The sequence below is a fragment of the Monomorium pharaonis genome, chromosome 1 (genome assembly GCF_013373865.1).
Source record: "Monomorium pharaonis isolate MP-MQ-018 chromosome 1, ASM1337386v2, whole genome shotgun sequence".
NCBI classification, from domain to species: Eukaryota; Metazoa; Arthropoda; class Insecta; order Hymenoptera; family Formicidae; genus Monomorium; species Monomorium pharaonis.
Genome location: NC_050467.1, coordinates 34,910,829 through 34,933,362, shown reverse-complemented (window position 1 = coordinate 34,933,362; position 22,534 = coordinate 34,910,829). Strand labels below are relative to the sequence as shown.

Genomic DNA, 22,534 nt, shown 5'->3' with positions numbered 1-22,534 from the left:
CCCAGTAAAAATAAACAATGCGAGCCTGCTCCAAGTTCTACGCAACTATATAGCAGCTGCAAATTTAATTTTTCTTGTTCTTCCTGAGTGTATCGTCAAAGTATAGTGACTCTCGAGAGTGCAGAGATTGAATTACCTTATAATTTCTGACACATTCCTTTAACCTATATTGCTCAGCACAAAGCACTCTCCCATCTTCCTTGCCCAGCGTAGGTACGCAATGGCGGATAAACCACATGATTCAAGTGACCAATCAAAATTGTGTTCGCCATTGGCGAATCTTTTATTATAGGTCTTTACTCTGATTGGTTAATTCTTTTCTGCATTATGTATTTAGCCCGTATATTTCAGTGTTCGAGGGTCAATCTATATAAAAGTCTATGGCCATTTAGATGAATTAAATATGTTTATATATGTTTTGTTGGTTTTATGCTTTGAGTATATATAGTGTGCTTTCCAGCAAGACACAGTGTAACACAGTGTCCATTAGTGTGACAAAGAACATGTCAATGTGTCTTGCTCACATTAGTGGACACTGTGTTGCACTGTGTCTTGCTGGAAAGCACACATACATGGAGGAGGAATTGCTATGGTTTCATGTAGACCGAAAGTGTGTCCAAGATCTGTGCGAGAGAGAAAGGTATATCATGATACTCGCTTTCTCTGCGCATGCGTTAATATCATTATCTGCACCGCAGTTTCAACATTTCTTGTGCACTTTTGTACTTGGGTGCGTTCCGTTTCACGCATGAAGCGCATGGAAAACTTAAAGATCGTTCCGTTTCACTCCATGCGCAATTCATGCGCGCATGGGAATGGTCTCCCGCGCCCCACCACACAGCGCATGAGAACGCATGAACTGCCTCAGCTCTCGAGGGCTATGTTCCGTTTCAACGCATGATGCGCATAATGCATTGTTCATCCTTGTTTAACGTTTGACAAACAACAAGGATAAACGATGCAACATGCGTATTATGCGTGAAACGGAACGCACCCGAGGTGAGGCAGCTCATGCGATGTCTATGCGCGACAGCCATTTTGGTTTTGCGCATAGAGAAACGGAACGGACTCATGCGCTCATGCGATGCGTTGTCGTCTCATGCGGTCTATGCGTGAAACGGAACGCACCCCTTGAGTACGTTCCGTTTCACGCATGATACGCATGATGCATCGTTCATCCTTGTTGTTTGTCAAACGTTAAACAAGGATGAACAATGCATTATGCGCATCATGCGTTGAAACGGAACGCAGCCCTTATTTACGGATTGTATGTGTGTGTAAAACATACAATGCCAGCCATTGTACATATAGCGTTTGACGCATGCGCAGAGAGAGCAAGTATCATGATATACCTTTCTCTCTCGCACATATCTTGGACACACTTTCAGTGCTGGCAAGTGGCATTCCTCCTCCATGTATATATAATCAAAGGTTTTATGGCAATATGATAAAATCTCTGCTGCATGCATCGACATATAGAATGGACTGAGCATTGCGATAGGTTAGCGCGCGCCTGCTTTAGAGTGAGAGGTACTACACCTGAGGCCTATGTTTGTCTCTTTTGCAAGCTTCTGATTTGTTATTTCGTCCTCCTCCATTCACGGAGGAGGACGAAATAACAAATCAGAAGCTTGCAAAAGAGACAAACATAGGCCTCAGGTGTAGTACCTCTCACTCTAAAGCAGGCGCGCGCTTGCCCATCGCAATGCTCAGTCCATTCTATATGTCGATGGCTGCATGTAGCTGCATGATTGATATGTGACGTGCGTCAATACATGATACGAAAGTATATAGTAATTGTGAAATATATTCTAATTCGTCTCATTTCTGCCAATATTTTGCTAAATATTCATATTATATTATAATCGACAAAACAAAATGTTTAGTAAGAAAAAAGAATCGAGACAGTCTAGGCCAGTTGGTAGTTTAGAACAGGTATATCACTATTTTTTCTGTCAATACGTATATGTGTAAGATTTCTTCTCATTAATATTTTTTTGAAAGCTTATAGTTTGAGACATTGCATTTTGGATATAAATCTAAATTTAAATTAAATTAATATAATTTTTTTATAGTTAAACATAGATGTAATACCCTACATATATGTTTGTACTTTGTTTTACTAATTTGAGTTGGTATTAGATATTTTCTAATCAATTATTTCTCTTTTTTTTATTTATAATGTTTTACATGGCATTTTTAGTATGGCATTTTTGAAGTACCTGACCTAAATATTGATAACATTGATGATATGAAGGATGATGATAATGATGAAAGTTTAGAAGCTGAATTAGCTGCTTTAGCAGCTGGCAATGATACAGGTTATAAAAGCAGACGCAGTGGTAAGCTGGATTTACATATTGTATACTTTATGTAAGAAAACAATGTCTGAAAAAATTTTAACAAATTGTTCTCTTATTGCCAAAAAATACCATGGACAAAGAATGAAGTTTGTTACTTATTTTAAGGGGATCCTAAAGCATGGTCTATAATATATGGAGTAAGCATAGAGTAAGAAGTAATAGTAGACATAAGAGCGTAAGCGATAAATTAATTTTATTTCCTATTCCTACTTCATCTTTTATACTTATAGTCAATTAGGATGCAGGAATAGCTGTGAACAGTGCAAACACTAGTTTCATAAAATCATAGAAAATTATATGACAAATTGTTACTCTTATTCTTATTCCTTACTCTACGCTTACTCCATGTATTATAGACCATGCTTAAAGTGTCCATCAAGTCTGTTCGGGGTCATTAATGTAGAATCATTTGTGCATTATCATTAACAAAATTTCATATGTATTTTTTTTACAAATTTGGAAAGCCTTTTTCAGAATTAAAGTGTATTAATATCATTATATGAACTGGATTTTATACTGAGAATATATAAACAAAATGTTTTTTAGATTCCTTTTTTTAAAACCTATATCTGAATTTGTAGTTATAAAAAGTTTGTGAAACTAATCTTTTTTTCTAGATTTAATCTTAGTTTGAATTGCATGATATTGTTTGTTATGCTATCCTAAAGGAATACAGTTTTATTTTGTACATATATATAGTAGATTTTGTATACTAAGCAAATATTGTCATCAAGTGACAGTTCTACGTACCAAAAATAATTTTTTTTTGTTTTTTATATTAAATCAACCATATTCCCCTAGATTTTGATGCGTACTTTAATTCTATAAAAGTTTTACGATTCTATAAAGCCATTTAAAAGATTAGTTTAATGAAAAAATGTTGGTAAAATAGATAACTTTAGGATCCTTAAAGTTAATTTTGAAAGTTTATTTAAAAAAATATTTAATAAATAATGTTTACCAAAATAATTATAAAACCTTTAACAATAATGTTAATGGATATTTTATAATTTTTTTCAGTTTTTGAAAATTTTAAAAAAGAAAAATAATCAAATGTAACAGATCCATGTATTTAAGATTAAATAACAGAAATTTATTGTATAGCAATAGCTATAACTATTTTGTAAAAATCACAGATATAATTATGACTGTTGTTGGAAATATTTCAAACAATATATTATATATATATATATATATATATATCTGTGTGTATGTGTATTCTTTATATATATAATATATATATACATATATATTTCTATATGTATTTTCTATTTAGTATTTTATTATATATATAATAATACAATAATAGAGGAGAGAAGATGGTTATAGACTAAATGTTGGGTTACAGAATTCATGATATCGTGTATACTTTGTGTTGATTCTGGGAAAAACTGTCTAAGTTACTTTTCTACATACTATTTAGATATTAGGTGTGTGAATTAATTCGGTCCGTTTTTTTCTTCCAAAAAAAGACTTTAGTGTAAAAAAAAAAGAGAAAGTACACTAATCAAAGTATTTGCCATCGCTTGCTATTATTTTATCCCATCTGTCTGGCAGTTGTTGTATTCCGTGACGGAAAACGACTCGTCCTTCGAAGCGATCCATTCATTGAGTCACTTTTCTATTTCTTCATAATTGCTGGAGTGTTAGTCCAAAACTCTATGTACCATCGATTTGAACAAGTGATAATAGGATGGAGCTATGTCTCGTGAATACAGCGGGTGAGGTAAAATGTCCCAGCCAAGTGCTTCCAAGGTGGCCTTCACAATCTTTCCAACATGTGGCCTGAGCGTTATTGTGCTGGAAGTGTCACTCTGTCGTGTCTCTTTGCATATTCCGGCCGCTTATTCTTCAATGCGTTGTTTAAATGGATCAATTATTATTGGTAAACTACGGTAGTGATGGTTTGGCTCTGTTTTAATAGCTCATTATTGATTAGCGCCTGCAATTCCTCGTTTTCGAACTTTTTTGGTTGACCTGGACGAGGCTTGTCATTAACACTGGAATCATCAATTTTGAATCGTCGAAACTATTCTCTGCATGATTTATCGGTGGGAACACTTTCACCACAAACTTCTACGAGCATTCGATGAGCTTTAGCGGTTGATTTCTTCAAATGAAAACAGCAAATGAGAATTTCCCGGAAATGATGTTTTTTGGATTCGAATTTCGACATTTTCGAATCAGATAAACACGATGTAATTGTTATAAACCCAAATGCTTATCAACTGAATATTATTGCCAGATGTCAATACTAAACCATAAAGCCTTTTGCAGACATTAGAAGTTAGAAAATTATATAGTACAGCAATTGACTGCCAAACGGACCGAATTAATTCACACACCTAATACAATATGGTTATTGGTTATTAACCACTTCGGCATTGACGCCATATGGCGCGGAAAATGTGTGCCCCAGGGGGCATGACGCCATATGGCGCACATCGTTTATTTTTTAATTGGCTGGATCGATTTGCATGAAAATTGATATTCAAAGATTTTTTGTGTCGTTGAATATGAATCCAAGGTCCAAACTCCAAAATTCAAAATGGCGGACCCAAAATGGCGGACCTAAAATAATCAAAATTTTCCAATTATTATGAAAGCTGGTATATAGGGGTTTTTGGGTCGCTGAGTACGAATCCAAAATCAAAACTCCAAAATTCAAAATGGCGGACTCAAAATAATCAAAATGTTCCGATTGTTATAAAAGCTGGTATCTAGGGGTTTTTTGTATCGCTGAGTACGAATCCAAAGTCAAAACTCCAAAATTCAAAATGGCAGACCCAAAATGAATCTAAATTTAGCAATTTAAAAACCCCTGTATTATAAGTTTTATCCAAATAAATTAAATTAAAATATTTTTGGCCTGCCATATTAGATCCGCCATTTTGAATTTTAAAATTCTGATGTCTGATTCGTAATCAGCGACCCCGAAAGCTTTTAGATACAAAATATCTTTGAATTGCGATTTTTTTTTCTTGTCCACGGGCACGAACAGTGAAATTTCGCCTGTCGACAAAGTGGTTAATGTTTTATTGTCATGAAAGCTGCGTTTCAGTATTGCAGGTAGCCAAAAGTTTTATAATTGTGTATTCTTTATGTCATTTTAAGAAATATGTCATATTTTTTATTTTTAGTGTAATTTGAAGAGCTTGAATATGGTTTTTATATAAATGATAATTAAATTTAATATTTGACGTAATGTATGCATAAATTTGACATGTAAAGTTATTATTTGCGTTCATGATTATGGAATACTTGCGAGTGTCACGAGTCTGAGTTCTATAATTTCCTCGCACGTAATTTTGTCACACTTTTACAATACTTATTAGCTATTTATTGTAATATGTTATGATACTACTACAATGCATAAAGTTGTAAAACCTAAAAAGATTTTTTACATATATTTTTGATACTTTTGTGTAATATTATGTATAAGATGCTGATACTTTTATAAACCACATTAATTTTTTTTAAATTTAGAAATAAAAATGATTTGAGAATATTTGTTGGCAGTGTATTCTTTTACAGGTTTTATAATCGCAATTTTTTTGTCTTTAGAAAATTGTTAATTATGTTCGTTACATATATCCGAACAACTTCTATTTATAACATGATTGATAGAACTTTGTGACTAACAAACTTATATCGGCAAGAATTATGTCACACATAAATATTTACGGATTTTTTTTAATAAAAGAAAATGGTGGTTTGTATTCCCACCTTTTCTCCTCTAATAAAATTAATGTAGTATATTATTATTATATAAAACACACATATATGCGCGTGTGCTCAAAATTTGAAGTATACAATTTAAGTACTTTTGGGCTTAAAATGTTTGTTATAAACTTTCGAAAGCAATGTGGTGTTTTTGAAAATTTAAAATGGCGGTGACATGGCGCTTAAATTGCGCAAAAATCTTGAATTGTATAAAAATATATGGAAGAAAGATTTTTTAAAGTCTCAAAATTTAATAAAAATTACTTTACTCGTGAACAAGGCCTTATCGCGAAAATGCAGTCAATTTTTGTAAATTCAATGTGGCGAATCAATGCTACAATCATGTGAATATATCAAAACCATTTAAATAAACTTGAAAATGCTCACTCGGTGATTTCCGTGATCGCAAATTACGAAAAAGAATTTAAATTTTAAAAATTAAAAATAGCGTTTTAAAGATGGTGGGGCCATAATGGCTGTCAAATGATAAAATACCACGACGCAGTCATATTCAATTAAAAATACTTGAATAGGTTTAAACATTGTAAATTGAGTTTGTATAAATGAATTTATATCGAAAAATTTGTTTTTACATATTTTTATCAAAATTCCTCGTTTACGAGTAAAGTAAATACATCCCAGGTAGCAAACACAAGTCATTTTGACGTCAAATTTTGGTTATTCCCAGACTATTATTGACGTTACTAATTGACGACTTAATGACGTTAAAATGATGGTCTAATGCACTCAGAATTAGTTGCACATTTCGCCTCGATTCCTGAGGCACCGCCTGCTATACCCTCACTACCGCTCTAGGCTCAACGGCCGAGCCGCCGATCGTGCGCGTGGCCTTGTGTCTCAGGAGCGTCCTACGATAGATATGCCTGGTCCATTCGCGTGATTAAAAAATTCTCTTGCGCTGTGAATAATTTTTTTATTTTTACAGACAATTGAAGTTATTAATATTATTTTTCCTCCTGAGTGATGTGGAAAGCTATTGACAAAATTGCAATTATTACATTGTGTTATATTATGGTCATTATATGTATATACAAATATGTTTATAAACGTAAAAATAATATTAATAACTTTAATTGTCTGTAAAAATAAGAAAATTATTCACAGCGCAAGAAAATTTTTTAATCACGCGAATGGATCAGGCATATCTATCGTAGAACGCTCCTGAGACACAAGGCCACGCGCGCGATCGGCGGCTTGGCCGTCGAGCCTAGAGCGGTAGTGGGGGTATAGCAGGCGATGCCTCAGGAATCGAGGCGAAATGTGCAACTAATTCCGAGCACTGGCTCTATTTTGGATTGCTAGACTCTAATGTCACAGACCATTGACGTTACAATAAAGACATATTTTACATGTTCTATCTAGCACTTGCATCCACATTACAAAAATTTTTCACCGTAATGGTGTACTACATACCGCGACTACGTAAACTACAATTACATTCTATTTATTGATTAACCCTTTCGGCATTGACGCTATATTGTGCGGAAAATATGTGTGGCCCAGTGGGCATTGATGTGCCATATGGCGCACGTTGTTTATTTTTTAATTGGCTGAATCGATTTGCATAAAAATTGATATTCAAAGTTTTTTGTGTCGATGAATATAAATCAAAAGTTAAAACTCTAAAATTCAAAATAGTTGACCCAATATGGCGGTCAAAAATAATCAAAACTTTCCGATTATTATGAAATCTGGTATCTAGGGATTTTTTGGATCATTGAGTACGAATCCAAGATTAAAATTACAAAATACAAAATAGCGCTCAAAAATAATCAAAATTTTTTAATTGTAATGAAATCTAGTATCTAGAGGGTAGAATGTGTATTTGCAAATAAACATATATATCAACACATAAATACTTATCCGCTATTTTTAATGACAAAATTTTGTATTTCAAATTTAGCAATTCAAAAATCCTTGAATGTTATTTTTTATAACAATAGATTTTAGTTTTTAATCAACACATTGGATCTGTTATTTTGAATTTAGAATTTAAACCTTGGATTCATATTTAGCAATCCAAAATACCCACAGATACAACCCAGATAGCACACGGATGTTCTTAGGACGTCCTCAGGACGAACTTCGTGGATATCCTGAGGACGTCCTGATTTTATCCCGGGACGTCCTCAGGACATCCTGAGGAATAGCAAACGAGCGCCACTTTTTAGTCCTCAGGACATCCTGAGGACAGTCCATTGGACATCCTGAGGACAGTCCATCGGACGTTCTGAGGGTACCATAGGATTTCCTCAGGACATCCTCAGGAATAGCAAACAATGACCACTTTTTGTCAGATTTTTTAGATTTTTTTTTTTAGGATTTTTGATAAATGTATCGATTTTTTATAAGAATTGAAACGTTTCTCAGAAAAATTTAAAAAATAAAAAATTCCGATTAATTTAGAAAATTTTTTAAATATTTCTAAGTATTTTTAACAGTTTTTGAGAATTGAAAAAAAACTTTAACAAAAAATTAAAAGTTTAAATTATCTCTACGATAATTTTGTAAGAGGAAGAAGAGACTATACATGTTTCAGCGACAGTTGTACCTGTTAAAGCATGTTTAATCTCTGTACCCGAGAAAACGGTCACCCATCCAAGTATCAACCATCGCCGACGATGCTTGACTTCGAAGACCATACGCTTCCTAACGCTTCGTGATGATCCATGAGTATTTCTTGTTTATGCATACATATTTGTTATAGATCATTACAGTAGATGTTGTCAGAAGGATGAAACATAGTTAACTTATATTTTTATAAATAAATATAAAGTTTTACAGTTTTTTAAAATCATTTTTATATATGCGCGCGAAATAGTATGTGGAATAACTTATTAAAAAAAACTGTTTTTGCGCCGTTTGTATAAAATAAAATAAAAAATTATTTAATGTCATCTTTTATAATTTTTTAGTATTGCTAATATGCCATATTGTTTCAATAAATGTGACATTCAATCTGACTTTGAAGTCAACATTTTTACACATTTGATTTTGCAATACATTCTAGAAATACGTACGATATATATTCAAAGATTTCTCACTTGCTATATTAATTTACCCGTCTTTTTCAAAAATTACTATACGTCCAGGATGTCCCTGAATACTATTTTAGGATGTCCTGAGGACTTTTATAGGATGTCCTGAGGACTCTCTTAGGACGTCCTAAGGACTGTCTTGGGATGTCCTGAGGATTGTTTTAGAATGTCCTGAGGACTGTCTTAGGATGTCCTGAGGACTTTCAGAATATCATATTCTTAGAACATTCTGTGCTATCTAAAATGTCTGGTATTTATACAGTCATTATATTTAGTTTATTTTCAGACATTATGTAGCTAATGCAACTCTTTATACAATATTTTAAGAATAACGTTTTCAGCTAGAATACATATATCCTCAGGACATCCCAAGGATGTCCTCAAGACATGAGTAAAATTTCAATTTATATTGATACTATTACAGAATTTAACATTCTAAACTTACTTTAAAAGTCAAATTTATACATAAAATATTTACAATAATACAACTATATTATATCCTGACAAGATCCCAGGACATCCCGGGACATATTCAGGATGATCCTGAGGACGTCCTGTGCTATCTGGGAAGGTATCTTTGAATTGCGATTACTTTTTTTTTCTTGGCCACAGGGATACGAATAGTGAAATTTCATTCACGCGTGCGATTGTCCACCTCCACGTGGTGCACTCTGACGGCGATATGATCGAGTTAAACAATAAAATTAATCATCATATTGATACCGTAATATATTGATATCGCAATATCATATTGATACCGTTTCATGGTATCTAAAGAATACTGTATTTATTCGTTAAAATACCTTAAAATGCAGTGCAAATTTCAAACTCGCGTATAATTAACAAAAAACATTGTATCGACATGCTTTTTTTTAATTGCTTAGAAAAGAATGAACTTTAAGAATCTGGATTAATATTAGCAAGATTTTAACGAGAAACTTGATACGCCTTCCGCGAAACTTGATAGAACTTCCGCCGCCTTCGTCATACATTCCAACATCTTACCCTTCCTATTCTTTTTTACCACATCCTCTGTGATGAAAACCTTAAAAAATTTAACCTTAGGGTCTCCTCATGCCTTTTCTCCTTTCCCTTGTCTCTTCTTTTAGCCACAATCATTTTTCTCTTTATCTCCGTTTTTCCTCTTTTAGCTCTTTCTTCTTACTTGCACCTTATTTTTACTCTCTCCACTTCTTTCTTTCTCCTGTGCTCTCTTTTGCATTTCGAACCTTGCTCTCTCTTCTCTTCCTCTTTTTCTACTTACTTTTGTGTGCATTTCTCTTAGTAGAATTCACTTTCTCCAAACATCTTATTTCTCTCATTTTTCTCTTCAGCTTCTTTATTCCCTCCATGTCCTCTACTGTTTTTTTTTATTTTGTCTTCTCTTTTTAGCTTGCTAAATTTTATGTCTGCTTTTTCACCTGTTTTCTCTCTCGTCTAACCTTCTTTTCATGTGTTTGATTCCACTTCTCGATCTTTCCGATTTAATACAATTAGTCGGTATATTGATATTTCGATCCATCATACGTAGTTATTTCCTCTCCTTGCATTCTGCCTCTGGCCGGCCAATCGCGCTTCTCATCTTCTTCCACCCATGCGCAAAGATCTCTTGTCTGTTCTTTTTTCACACCTACTGCCGTCTTTAGCCATCTTTCTAACGCTCTTTTCTTCGCTCCTGCAACCTACTCCTATCTCCACCGCTATCTGTCATCTCTTTCGTTCCTCCTTCCGCTTGCACCTTTAGGCGCCCTCTTCGTCCTCATCTTCACGTCACCTTTCTTCTCAACATCTTTCCTTTAACACATTACTTAAATTTTTTTCTTATTCTCTTGCTTCTTATTCTTCTATTTTCTTCTCTCCAATGTCTGGCTTTTTTTTCACCTCCTGCTGTTGCTTAGATCACCTTTCTTCTCTCCTTAGCCGGTCTCACACTTCTTACTCGCAAAAACTCTGAGACAACACTTTTACCGGTCGCCATCCTGTTAGCACCAAGAGCGCTTAAATTGCATGCTTCAATTTTGGTTCAATACAAATTTTGGTAGAGAGGTGATCCAGTTGACGTGGGACGTTCCATATATATGTATACAGTTTAGTCAAAAATATTTTAAAGTTTTTTAATACTTTTAAATAGAATTTATGCAACAAGTGTGGTGAGTCGGCTAATTGCTCGTAAGTATGGGAAATGGACGTACGAATCGAAGGCGAGTGCATTCACCCGTACGTGTGGCAATAGCCGATCTACACATGTTGCACGCAATATTTTTTGTTACCTGTGCATCAAAATGTTAGTTGAGTATGAATTGACAGGTGAGAAAAGAATTATTTTGGCGTTTGCAACAATGCAGCATGATACATCTTGCATAATTTAATCGTTTTTAATTTTTGGTATATATTGAATTGTAGTCCGAGTTAATTTTGATTGTTTTTAAATTCGAGTTGTAAGCAGAACTATTAAAGTTGCTCGCAACTTTTAGTATCCCAATTTAAGGGGCTGCGGAAAGTCAGAAAATATTGAAGGTTAAGCGAACACAGCGGGTGATTATAAACCAGTGCGTAGGATTACAATTTGGATGAATCTTATTGGATGGATATTGAAACCTTAAGTAAATATAGTAAATATAAAGCAAATGTAATAGTAAATGTTTCTACTTATATCAATATGTAATAATAATGATAATATGTAATAATAATAGTAACAATAATAATGATAATATAATTATATAATACATTGCAATGTATTAATAAATCATGATTTATTAAATGTAATTAAATGTGCTGTGCGCAACTAGAAATTAAAAACGGCTAAATTATTGGCGTTTTTGATAGGAGCTAGGTTAACACATCTTAGGTTCTTTTTTTCTAGAACTAGCCAATCGCAGTTTATTCTTTAGAAGAATGGCTGTGATGATTGACCAATGATGTCATTAAATGGTGCTAAGTAAGGTTTGCTTGCTATTTGGCTATTTGGACCGAAAATGGCGACCACTTATAAGCTCAAATGTTGTAATTTACACACACCAAAAACAATCCACACACACTACAGATATGATCTGTGTTACGACGCGCACTAATACAACTCCCAAAAATGGTTGACCATGCGAAGATCTTACTTAGCGCCATTTGTCCATCGACAGATTTTGCCTAGATGCTCTGGGCCAGAGCCGGTCGACAATGCTATGCAACGGATGTATCAGGATGCATCGTTGCGAATTAAAAGAACACAACTTTTCTGTGCATAGGCAACAAAAAATATTTTTAACTGTAGGAATTTAATTCTTAGATGAAGCACTGGGTTATGCATACACAAGCTATACTGAATAGTAGTAAGCATTCACATACTGTAAACAGTGTTCTTGGTGACGCTTTTTTGCGCATGCGCAATGCGGTCATAATGAAATCCAGTAACATATCTATAACAATACGCTTATGGACGGAGAAGTAACGTACCTATTCTGTAACTTTTAATAATTTTCGATATTGTACTTACATATACGTTGTATAATTTTTTTATTACATTAATACTTGTATAACTAGTAATATATATAACAATACTGACATTGATACAGAATAGGGCTCTAAAAGCACCCTTTCTCATATAAGATAGATACATCCATCAAACTTATATTCAATGCGCAAGCGCGAGAAAGCATCACCGAGAACAACACTGACTGTAAGGGATAGCGAGAGCTAGAATAGGGATAAAAAAATGTTTTATATCTCTAATACTAATCTTTTACCACAACAGTAAGAATTCAGTCTGTAGGTGTATTACATCCTCTAGGTCTAGAATATTAAAAATAATTTTTAGTACTTGAATTTATTGTTAATAAGTAAAAATAAGTAAAACATTTTTAGCATTTAAACATTTTTAAATATTATTTTAAAGAATCTCTAAGCAATTAAAGTTTAAATAGTTTGTGTAGTTTTTATATTCTTTGAAATTACTTATTAAGTCACTTATCTATTGCTCTATCGCGTATTGCTATCTAATACTTTCAGGTTTTCCCCTTGTCCTTCTCTTTTTTCCTTACTTTTTTCACCTTTTCTCCACCTTTATTCTCCTCGTTTTTCCTCTTTCCATTCTTTTACTTCTTATCCTTCCTCTTCTTCTTTCCCCTCCTCTTTACCTTACCAAAAATATATATTCTTTGGAATTCAAACAAAGGATGTTTTGTCTTAAAGTACATTTAATTATCTTTTAAAATTTATTGTTTAAAATCCAAATTTGTTTAATTCTTTTCCTATTGAAACTATAAATTAAAAAAAATTAGTGTTAGTATTTTTATTTTTTTCTTGCTTTAATATTTTAAATATGTACAATATTTTATTGTATTTGCATAATATTTCAATATTTTAAATATGTCAAATTTTTCGGTTTTTGGACTTATACATTTTTTTTGGATGTTTATCATCAATTGAAAAAGAAGAATTAAATTTATATTTATTAAATACAAAGATATACACAATTGAAAAATATCTTAATGTTAAATGGGTACTACATACCCTCAGAATCTCGAAACAAATGTAGTATTTCTCGTGAAGGTTAAACAGAAGAAATTAAAAAGTTAAACATAGTAAAATGTAAATTATTCTTTGTTTTAAGAATTCTTTAAACTTATGTAGTTTTATATGTATACCAATAATCAATGGGAAATAATAAAGATAAAAGAATTCTAAATAAATGAAAAAATATAAATGCCTGAGATGAAATATGGATGATAAGATTTTTGACTATGGTCGTATTTGTAAATGTTATAAATTATATAAGTGTTATATCTATTATTTTAGAGCTATTATTTTTATATAATTATTATATAAATATTATAGCTGCGCACAAAACTACCACTAATGTAAATTTGGATGAAATGGTAACTGATTGCACGAAAGATATAAATTCTGATGAAGAACCTTCTGAAGGAGATGATGATCCTGCATTAATGGTATGTTATTTGTAGGACAGGATAATGTAATTGGTTAGAAAAATAAAAATTAAAAATAAAGTTAAGAAATTAATTACTTTTAACTAAATTTAGTTAATTTTTAACTTTAGTTATTTAAAATTTAAACTTTAATTTATTAGTTTTTTTAAGTACAATTAACCTATGTAAGAGAAAAAATACACTTATATAAAAACAAATTATTTTTTTGTTACCTATATTTCATTTACTATTTGATAAAGCTTTTATCGAATAGTAAATGAAATATTTTTACTTTATTTGATAATCTATATTGTAATTGTTTTGTTAGCATAATTTAATTTAAAAAAATAATATTGTAATTTATATAAATAATATTTTTAAAAATTAATTTTTAATTTTTAACTTAATTTAATTTCAATGTAACTTTTAGTTAATTTTTTGTTCGTGTAACTTTTAACGTAAATTAATTTTATAAGTTATTAATTTTAACTTAATTTAGTTAAAAAGTAATTTACTCAAGTCTAATTATTTTTAATGTAAGATTTTTTCTTTTTAACTAAATTTCTTGTATAGTTTATATTTTCTAGTTTTCTTATTTGAGTAATATTTAAAATGATATATAAAATACTATTTATAATATTATTTAAAATATGAAAATATAATTAGTATAAATTTTTTAATAGAAATATTTTTATTAGATATATATTAAATAAATTTTGTGTGTGTTGTATTTGGCTTTAGTTTTAGATTTAGTTTTTTTGCTTAGCTTTATAAATTTTTTTACCGTTTTAAAATTTAAATTGCCTCAAAATAACTTTTGGACATTATTTTTAGAACTTTGAAGAATGTTAAAAAAATTTTTTTTGAGTTAAAATGCTTAATAATATATAAGTAATAATTATTTAAAGAGACTGGAGTGTATTACACTTTTTGTGTAGAATATCAAATTATTTGCTTAGTGTAGGATTAGGGTTAAAGAATATATTGGAAAGTGGACTTGGTTAGGTGGTGTGAGAGCAAATGGTCGTATGGCGACGATAGTGCGTGTATATAGGACAGAGTTAAGTAGGTATTTAGAGATTTAGGATGAAAAAATAGAAGGGAAAGAGAAGAGAGGAGAGTAAAGTTGCTGGGGAATAGAAGGGAACGCGATAGAAACAGGAAGATAGGATAAAAAACGGATAGAAAGATCGCGACTAAGAAGGTTTGGATGCATAGACGAGCGCGGAAAAATGTATAGATAAGAGCGAGAAGAAAAAAAATAAAGGGGGGCAGAAAAGGGTTGGAGAATGCAGTTAAGAAAGAATTAAGTAAAGTAGAAAGGTGAGTTAAAGAAAACGGAAAGTGGAAAAGAAATAGAATAAGGTTAGAGAATATAGAAGTAAACAAGAGATAGGTTATGTTCATAGATTTAGAGAGATAATCAGGCGAGAAAGAAAGGCCGAGAATATATCCAGTGAACACAGTAATATAGGGGAAGGCGGGGCAAAACGGGGATCGTAACATTTAATGCCAATTTGTGTATCCAAAATGCATAAGTTTTTTTGGAAACACTGCGTTTATGTTTACAGTGACTCGTAACACATTTACAAAAATTTAGAACGTTTCAAATTGTGAACGGAAACTATGTGAAATATCCATTTTACAAAAAAGTTACATTCTCCCCATTTTGCCCCAGGGGTGGGGCACAACGGGGACCGACTTATATTAGCAATAAACGTCAATTTATTTGAAATATTCAACTCGTTACAGAGGCACAAAAGCCCGCAATAAAAAGAAAAAAAAACTTTTATTTCACTCAGCCACTAGCTAATCTGTTTTAAGTTGAAGGTCGATTCCGAGTCCTCTTAGCAGCAGATGGACCCTGGATTGGAGGTCGACCTCGACCTTTTTTGGAAAGGTCGAGAAACTCCCGAGAAGCTTCCGAGAAGCTCTTTGTTTTGTCCCACGCCGTTTTGCTCTCATGGCATATTTTTAAGTTACGATCTGTTTTGCAATTGCAAATTAACATTTCGCAACAAGTAATAGCAATATCAGAGTTTCAAGGGGCATACTTTTGAATAACAAAACCATTTTTAGTATGAACATAGGGTTTTTAATACTTACTTGCACTTCAAAATGCGAAAAAGTTACATTAAGGCTTCTAAAAAAGGACCACATATCACTGTTAGGCCGTAGAATATCGAAACGAGTTGAGACGCATAAAATTATCGCGGAGACCTTTTCTGACAAAGTTTAAGCTATTGCCACCAGATGGCACTTTGTTGTTAAAAAATTATTCCTAACTCACCATTTTGCCTCGCTCCACGTTTTGCCCCGCCTTCCCCTAGTAGCAATGTAACAGCAATGTAACCGAATATAACAGGTTACATTGCTCTGATGTTACATGTAAGTTACAATTTCCGACTCAGCAATATAACATGTTATCTAACCGTCACATAACTGTTACATGCGTTCCGTTTTACGCATGATACGCATATCCTGTTTTTGAAAATGATAACATAAAGAGACTTCTAAAAGATAACATAATGATGTCAGAATGTTAACCAATGCGCCGTTTTTTGAGAACAAAAAGATATCATGAAACTGATATCTAAAAGATTTCTTAAATTGGATATCTTTAAACTGCAACTAGAGAAAAATAAAATAAAATAAAAATTTCATTTTTTTTAAATTATTTGAAGCGTTCAAATGGTTAATTAGATGGTTAACTATATAGATCATATATTCTAATTGTAAGAAAAATTGAATAGTACATTTATTATCCTGTTTTTGTTCAGTACATGATGAATTTAGATTTTGTGCATTTTTTTGTGCGCAGTAATTGTAGACAAACCGTTATTTTTGAAAACATTATCTTTATGATAATTTTTTAAAATATTAAATGGATTTCTCATTCTGGATGTTATAGTGTTGTCTGATTTCTGAGTCAACTACGACGCATCGTTCCGTAATAACATTGATACGAGTGTGTTATGTTACGATTATACAATTTTTTGTTACATAATTGTAACGTCAAAACGATGTATAACAGTTATATTACTTGCGTATAACAAATGTTATGTAACAGGTTATTTCTATGTTATATAGCACCTACATATCACAAGAATAACAATGTTACATTACATGTAACTTCTATGTTATATTGTCGCTATAAAACGTGTTCACTGGGTACGTAGATAAGTAAAAAAGAAAGGTATTATAGTATAGATGTGTAAGGCAGAATATATATTAGTAAATAAAACTGTATAAGAGTAAGGATTTTAAAGTAAAGGAAAGAATGGACGCAGATTGCAGTTCCTAAGCGATGAGATTGAAAAGAGGAGAAAGAGGTCCAGAAAAAAGAGGAGAAGGCAAAAAACTGCAGAAAGAAGAACAAGAATAGGAGAGGATGACGAAGCAAAACGCATACAAAAGAGAAAAAAGCGGAAAAGGTAAATGGAAATTCTGGATAACGAGGCAGCAGAATTCTGGAAGAATATTGTAGGAGACCAGAAAGTAACAATTATAGATAGGCGTAGAGAAAAGAAAAGGAACGGATCATAAGATCTGGTAAAGTAAAATAACTGTAAAAATGAGAAGAGAAAAATGTAAAGAATTCTAAAGAGGTGAAAACAAAGAGTTATGAGAGAGGACCAATTGGGAAGAAGAGTAAACTAAAGGGCTTTCTGGATCAGAAGCAAGATAAAGAAAATGAAGAAAGGAGAGGAAATAGATTTTGAAGTTTGAAGTCTGTAAAGGCAATGGAATTGGAAATACATAACTAGGAAAAGAGGAGGAAAAGGGTGAATAAGAAACAATATAGGCAAGGAAGAAGGAAAATCCGCTTGGTAAAACTATCGGATGGAACAGTTGTAGGAGAGAGAAGAGACAAGAGGAAATATTAAGGTAAAGGAATAAGGGACATTATTTATTGTGACTCATACTGTACAGAGAGGAAGAGAGAAGTAAAAAGTTTTTTGCCCTCTTTATGGATGGATTGGAAAGCAACTCACGATAACGTTAAAAGTCTAGAGAAATTAGGAACTGTGAAGTCAGAAGACGGAAAGATGAAAGAAGATATAAAGGACAGAAGGATTGGTATAAGTGTGCAGTACGACGACAGGAGCAAGATGGGGCTGTGAAATGGATCCTTTGGTTTTCAGCTTGTAGATAGTAAAATTAGATATGTAAATGTAGAATATAATAGAAGAGGAGATGTAGAATTAGGTTAAGAGATAATATGATGGAGAGAGAGAGAGAGAGAGAGAGAGAGAGAGAGAGAGAGAGAGAGAGAGAGAGAGAGAGGGAGAGGGAGAGGGAGAGGGAGAGGGAGAGGGAGAGGGAGAGGGAGAGGGAGAGGGAGAGGGAGAGGGAGAGGGAGAGAAAGTGCAGAGGAACTAGTACGCATAGAGAAAAGTTTAAAAAGAAAGGTTAGACGAATATAGTTATAAGTAGTAAGAAGATTGTAAACAGAAAAGATGGAATGATAGGTGAAGAACGATGAGATTTGATTAGATTATAGGCAGGATTTTTGCGATTAGAACGGTATAATAGGATATGTTATGTTATGATAGACATGCCAGGAAAGAAATGAATAAGGGTAACTAATAAGATATGGAATTCAGGAATTATAGAAATAACTTTTAGTAGAAGAAGGCAAAAGGAATGTTTAAGGAGAAAGAGGAGGTAGAAAAAAAGGAAAGATTTTTGTAAAGATTAGTAAATAAAGTAAGGGAGATTAGTTATAAGGGTGTATAGTTATAGCAGAAAGAAAAAAAGACTATAAATAAAGTGATGATAGGAAGATAGTACGAGAAAAACGTTTAGATAGAATCATACTGTAATTTTAAGTAGGATTTTGTTCTTGGCCATGAGATGCTGAAGAGAAGAATGTTTATTGTTGTAGGAAAATTCGTGCAATAGAGAAAATGTAGGATTATAGTGAAGTAATAAGATTTGATATGCTAATGATATAAATAAAGCCATGCGATGTATCGGTTAGGATAGATGGATAGTTAAACGGATGAATGAAGATACGTGTGTGATAGAAAATTTGTGAGATAGGGATGGATGCTTAGATAAGTCCTTGATTGTAAACCAAGTCCCTTCTTGGGATTGTATATGTTTGAAGTAAATAAATTCTATTCTATTCCAAAATTTATTCTAATATAAATTCTAAAAGTTATTCGACCTTACTGGTTATTTTTATTAATACAATAAACGCTACGTTTCGACCCTTAATTTGGGTCCTTTTCAAGCTTGTTGATTACAAAACTTAATATAACATCCCGCAATTTGTGACGTGTGCCCAGATACGTCATAAATTGTTTCTCGTATGTCAAATAACATATGTCAAAAATTGTTTGTCAAACATTAAATTAAAATCTCGTTAACCAAAAACTGTTTAGATATGTATCATTGTATGACTTGTCCGTTAAGATCGATGTCTGATACCAAACTGCTAAACAACTTATATCTATATTAAGTTTTGTAATCGACACGCTTGAAAAGGACCCAAATAAAGGGTCAAAACGTAACGTTTATTGTATTAATAAAAATAGCCAGTAAGGTCGAATAATTTCTAGAATTTGTTTTAATTTATTCACTGGCGAAGAGAACGACCGTTAACTATTTTTATTCTAATATAATGGAAAGTTTTTATGAGAGATTTTAGGTACGAAAGTTAAAGAAGTATGTAGTTCTTTCACTTTGAGAAGAACCTACGTCTTATGTTTGATGATTCATGTTTAATTAATTTTTTTTATCAAAATGGTCGATTTTCAAATTTTGAAAATAAATACTAATTTGGACAATATTAAAAATTAAAAAAATTTCTTTAAGAACTTTTGTTTTGTGAGAAAATTATCTTAATATAAAATATAAAATTTAACTATATTTAAAATTTTTTGTTGATTTAGAAAGAGTTACAAATGCTCGCTGGAAATGAAACTGTGACAGAAACGTTAGAAATTCCAGAGTTAATGGAAGAGAAAGAACAAGCAGAGCATGATGAATCTGAATCTACTGGGATTGAAGAAGAAAACAATTCTACGCAAGAATTAGTCAAATTATTGCAAGAGAGGTTACAAATTTATGAGATAGCTGAAGGAAGAGCGAAAGAGAAAAATGAGACTGGTAAAGCCCGAAGATACAATAGAGGTATAAAAATATTAAAGGGAATGTTAATTTCCATACAATCGGGTGGTAATATTAATGAGGCTGACATTCCTCCAGCTTTGCCTCCTTCAGCTATCGCCGAATCAACCATCAGAAGTATAGGTAATTCATACTTTATGCGTGTGGTCTTGTAAATGTTTTTTATTTATGATTTGTCGAGATTATCTGTGATTAATCTTATATTTTATTTTAAAGGCTAAATCTACTTTATTGAGTTGAATTCTAAAAAAAGCTTGTTTTCAAAAAATTTTTAAAAGAAAACTGAAGCAATTAAAATTTTATAGAAATATGTATTGATTTTTGTAGATTATATTGATATTTTTTTATTATGGCAGACTAATCAATGAATGATGTATTAATGATTAATGTATTAAATTTGAAACTGTAGATCGCTGTAATTTATAATTTATTTATGATTTATTAATAGATTACTGAATTAGTTACTCCATCCGATTATTATCCATTTTTTTAGATGTTAATTGCAAATTTATGATATTGATTTTTATTTTATGAAAAATATTTTGTTTTTATTGCATAAGACAAGACACCATCACCAATGGAAGTTACTGAAGCAGTTGCATCATCGAGCGTTCCAAATGTTGATGATAATCCTTGTGAATCAGCGACAAATGTCTCAGTCGATCAAGAAGCATTGGATAAGTTAAAAGAGCGACAACAAAAATATAAGACTGCAGCAGTTGCTTGGAAGAGAGCAAACAACAAAGAGCAAGCGTTAGAATACGTGAAAACTGTAAAACAATTTGATATAGTTATTGCTGCAGTTGCTGCAGGGGAAAGGCTTGATTTATCAGATATGCCACCGACTCCAATTTTACCTTCTCCAAATGGTAGTACAATACTGGCTGCAAAAAAAGAGAATGAAATTCAGCAGCAAGCTTCAGGTAAATATAAGAAGTCAGATTATAAGATTTTTTGAAAATTACTACGTATTTATTAATACTATTATGATATGTAGATAGATGTATTCTATTTTTGATTTATGCTTTTGTAACGAAAAATATAATTAAAATATTATTTATTTATTTATTTAGATTAACAATAAATGAATATAGATTGATTGTATGATTTAATCCTTTGTATACACACTGGGTGATACTACCCATAATTTTCTGATCTCCAAAAATTTAGCGCTCTGTACCTTTCGAGTATCGTAATAAATGGAAAAAAATTAAAAAACTGCAGAAATAATTTTTTCAAATCGCAAAATATAATAATTTTTTTAAATATAAAATTTCTTAAATCTTAATACCAAAAATATGTAAATACTTTCTATAAATATTAAGGTTAATCCATGAATTTTTTCAGAATTTTAGTATAAATATTTGTTATGAACACCGAATTTTCTCTCGTTGTTTGGGCTTATATGTCGGCTTCCCATAATGACAACCGACACCACTGTTCTGTTATTGGGTGCAGAGACTCGACAAAGTTACTTGCAGATGCTTGTATTTAATAACTTACTGGCTACAAATTTGGACTTGACTGGCGGACGGCCATATTTTTTTTCTCTCTTCTTACGCGTGCACTCACGCGTCCTTCCGGACCATCGCCTTGCTCTAGCCTGCGTTACGCTAAAAATGCCGCGAAGTACAAAAATTCCCTAGCCGAGCTGTCCTCCAAACATGTCGCCTGTCTTGACAAATGTTTATACATTTTTAAATAAGATTAAACGCGCTTAAACATACTCATGACAAGGTTTTGGTAGGTACAGTCTTATTGTCAAATTCCTCACATGGAATCAGTGATATTTTTACAATTGGTTTTTTGTAACATTCTGATGAAGTAACATTCGCACAGTAGCCGCGCGAGCAACGCTTTTTTTTTATGACTCTCTAGAATTCTGGTTAGTGACCATTTGCAGGGTATTGTCTCGTCCTGCTTCAGCATGACTAGTTGTCCCGGAGTAAATAATTCCCGCGTTTTGGTTTGCCATTTGTGTCTTTGCTGGCAAGTGGCCAAATATTCCTTTGACCACCGTGTTTTTGAAAACCGCTGCTGTATTTGTTCGACATAGACTTACTAGAATAGACTGTTTATGAAGGTAGTAGGGATTAGAATTTTCCACTTCATAAGCAGTCTATTCTAGTTAGTCTGTTGTTCGACGTGCTGCTATCGGGATAATCTTGATATCGGTAACTCTTGCAAATCAGACTCTGGCAGTGCAGCCAGAGAACTCCCTACCAAAATGGCTGGGCATTAAAGCTTCCAAATCTTGTGGATCGTGAAACATCGGAGTAATTGGCCTGGAATTCATGATGGCTTTGATTTGACATAGGATTGTGCTCATCTC

The 22,534-nt window shown here is 32.3% G+C and overlaps 1 protein-coding gene across 3 annotated transcripts in view; it reads left to right on the top strand.

Annotated features, from left to right (window-relative positions):
• The first annotated feature begins 1,690 nt into the window (after positions 1-1,690).
• LOC105832124 (coiled-coil and C2 domain-containing protein 1-like) overlaps positions 1,691-22,534 on the top strand; it is a 43,844-nt gene continuing 23,000 nt past the window's right edge. For 2 of the 3 annotated variants that reach the window (XM_012672789.3, XM_012672788.3), the window contains exons 1-5: positions 1,692-1,935; positions 2,204-2,342; positions 13,973-14,085; positions 19,965-20,325; positions 20,763-21,125. In XM_012672789.3, the coding sequence (XP_012528243.1) occupies positions 1,879-1,935; positions 2,204-2,342; positions 13,973-14,085; positions 19,965-20,325; positions 20,763-21,125 (1,033 nt within the window). In that variant the 5' untranslated portion in view covers positions 1,692-1,878. Of the gene's footprint in view, positions 1,936-2,203; positions 2,343-13,972; positions 14,086-19,964; positions 20,326-20,762; positions 21,126-22,534 lie in introns of all 3 variants that reach the window. The other variant, XM_036282392.1, reaches the window with a different exon arrangement.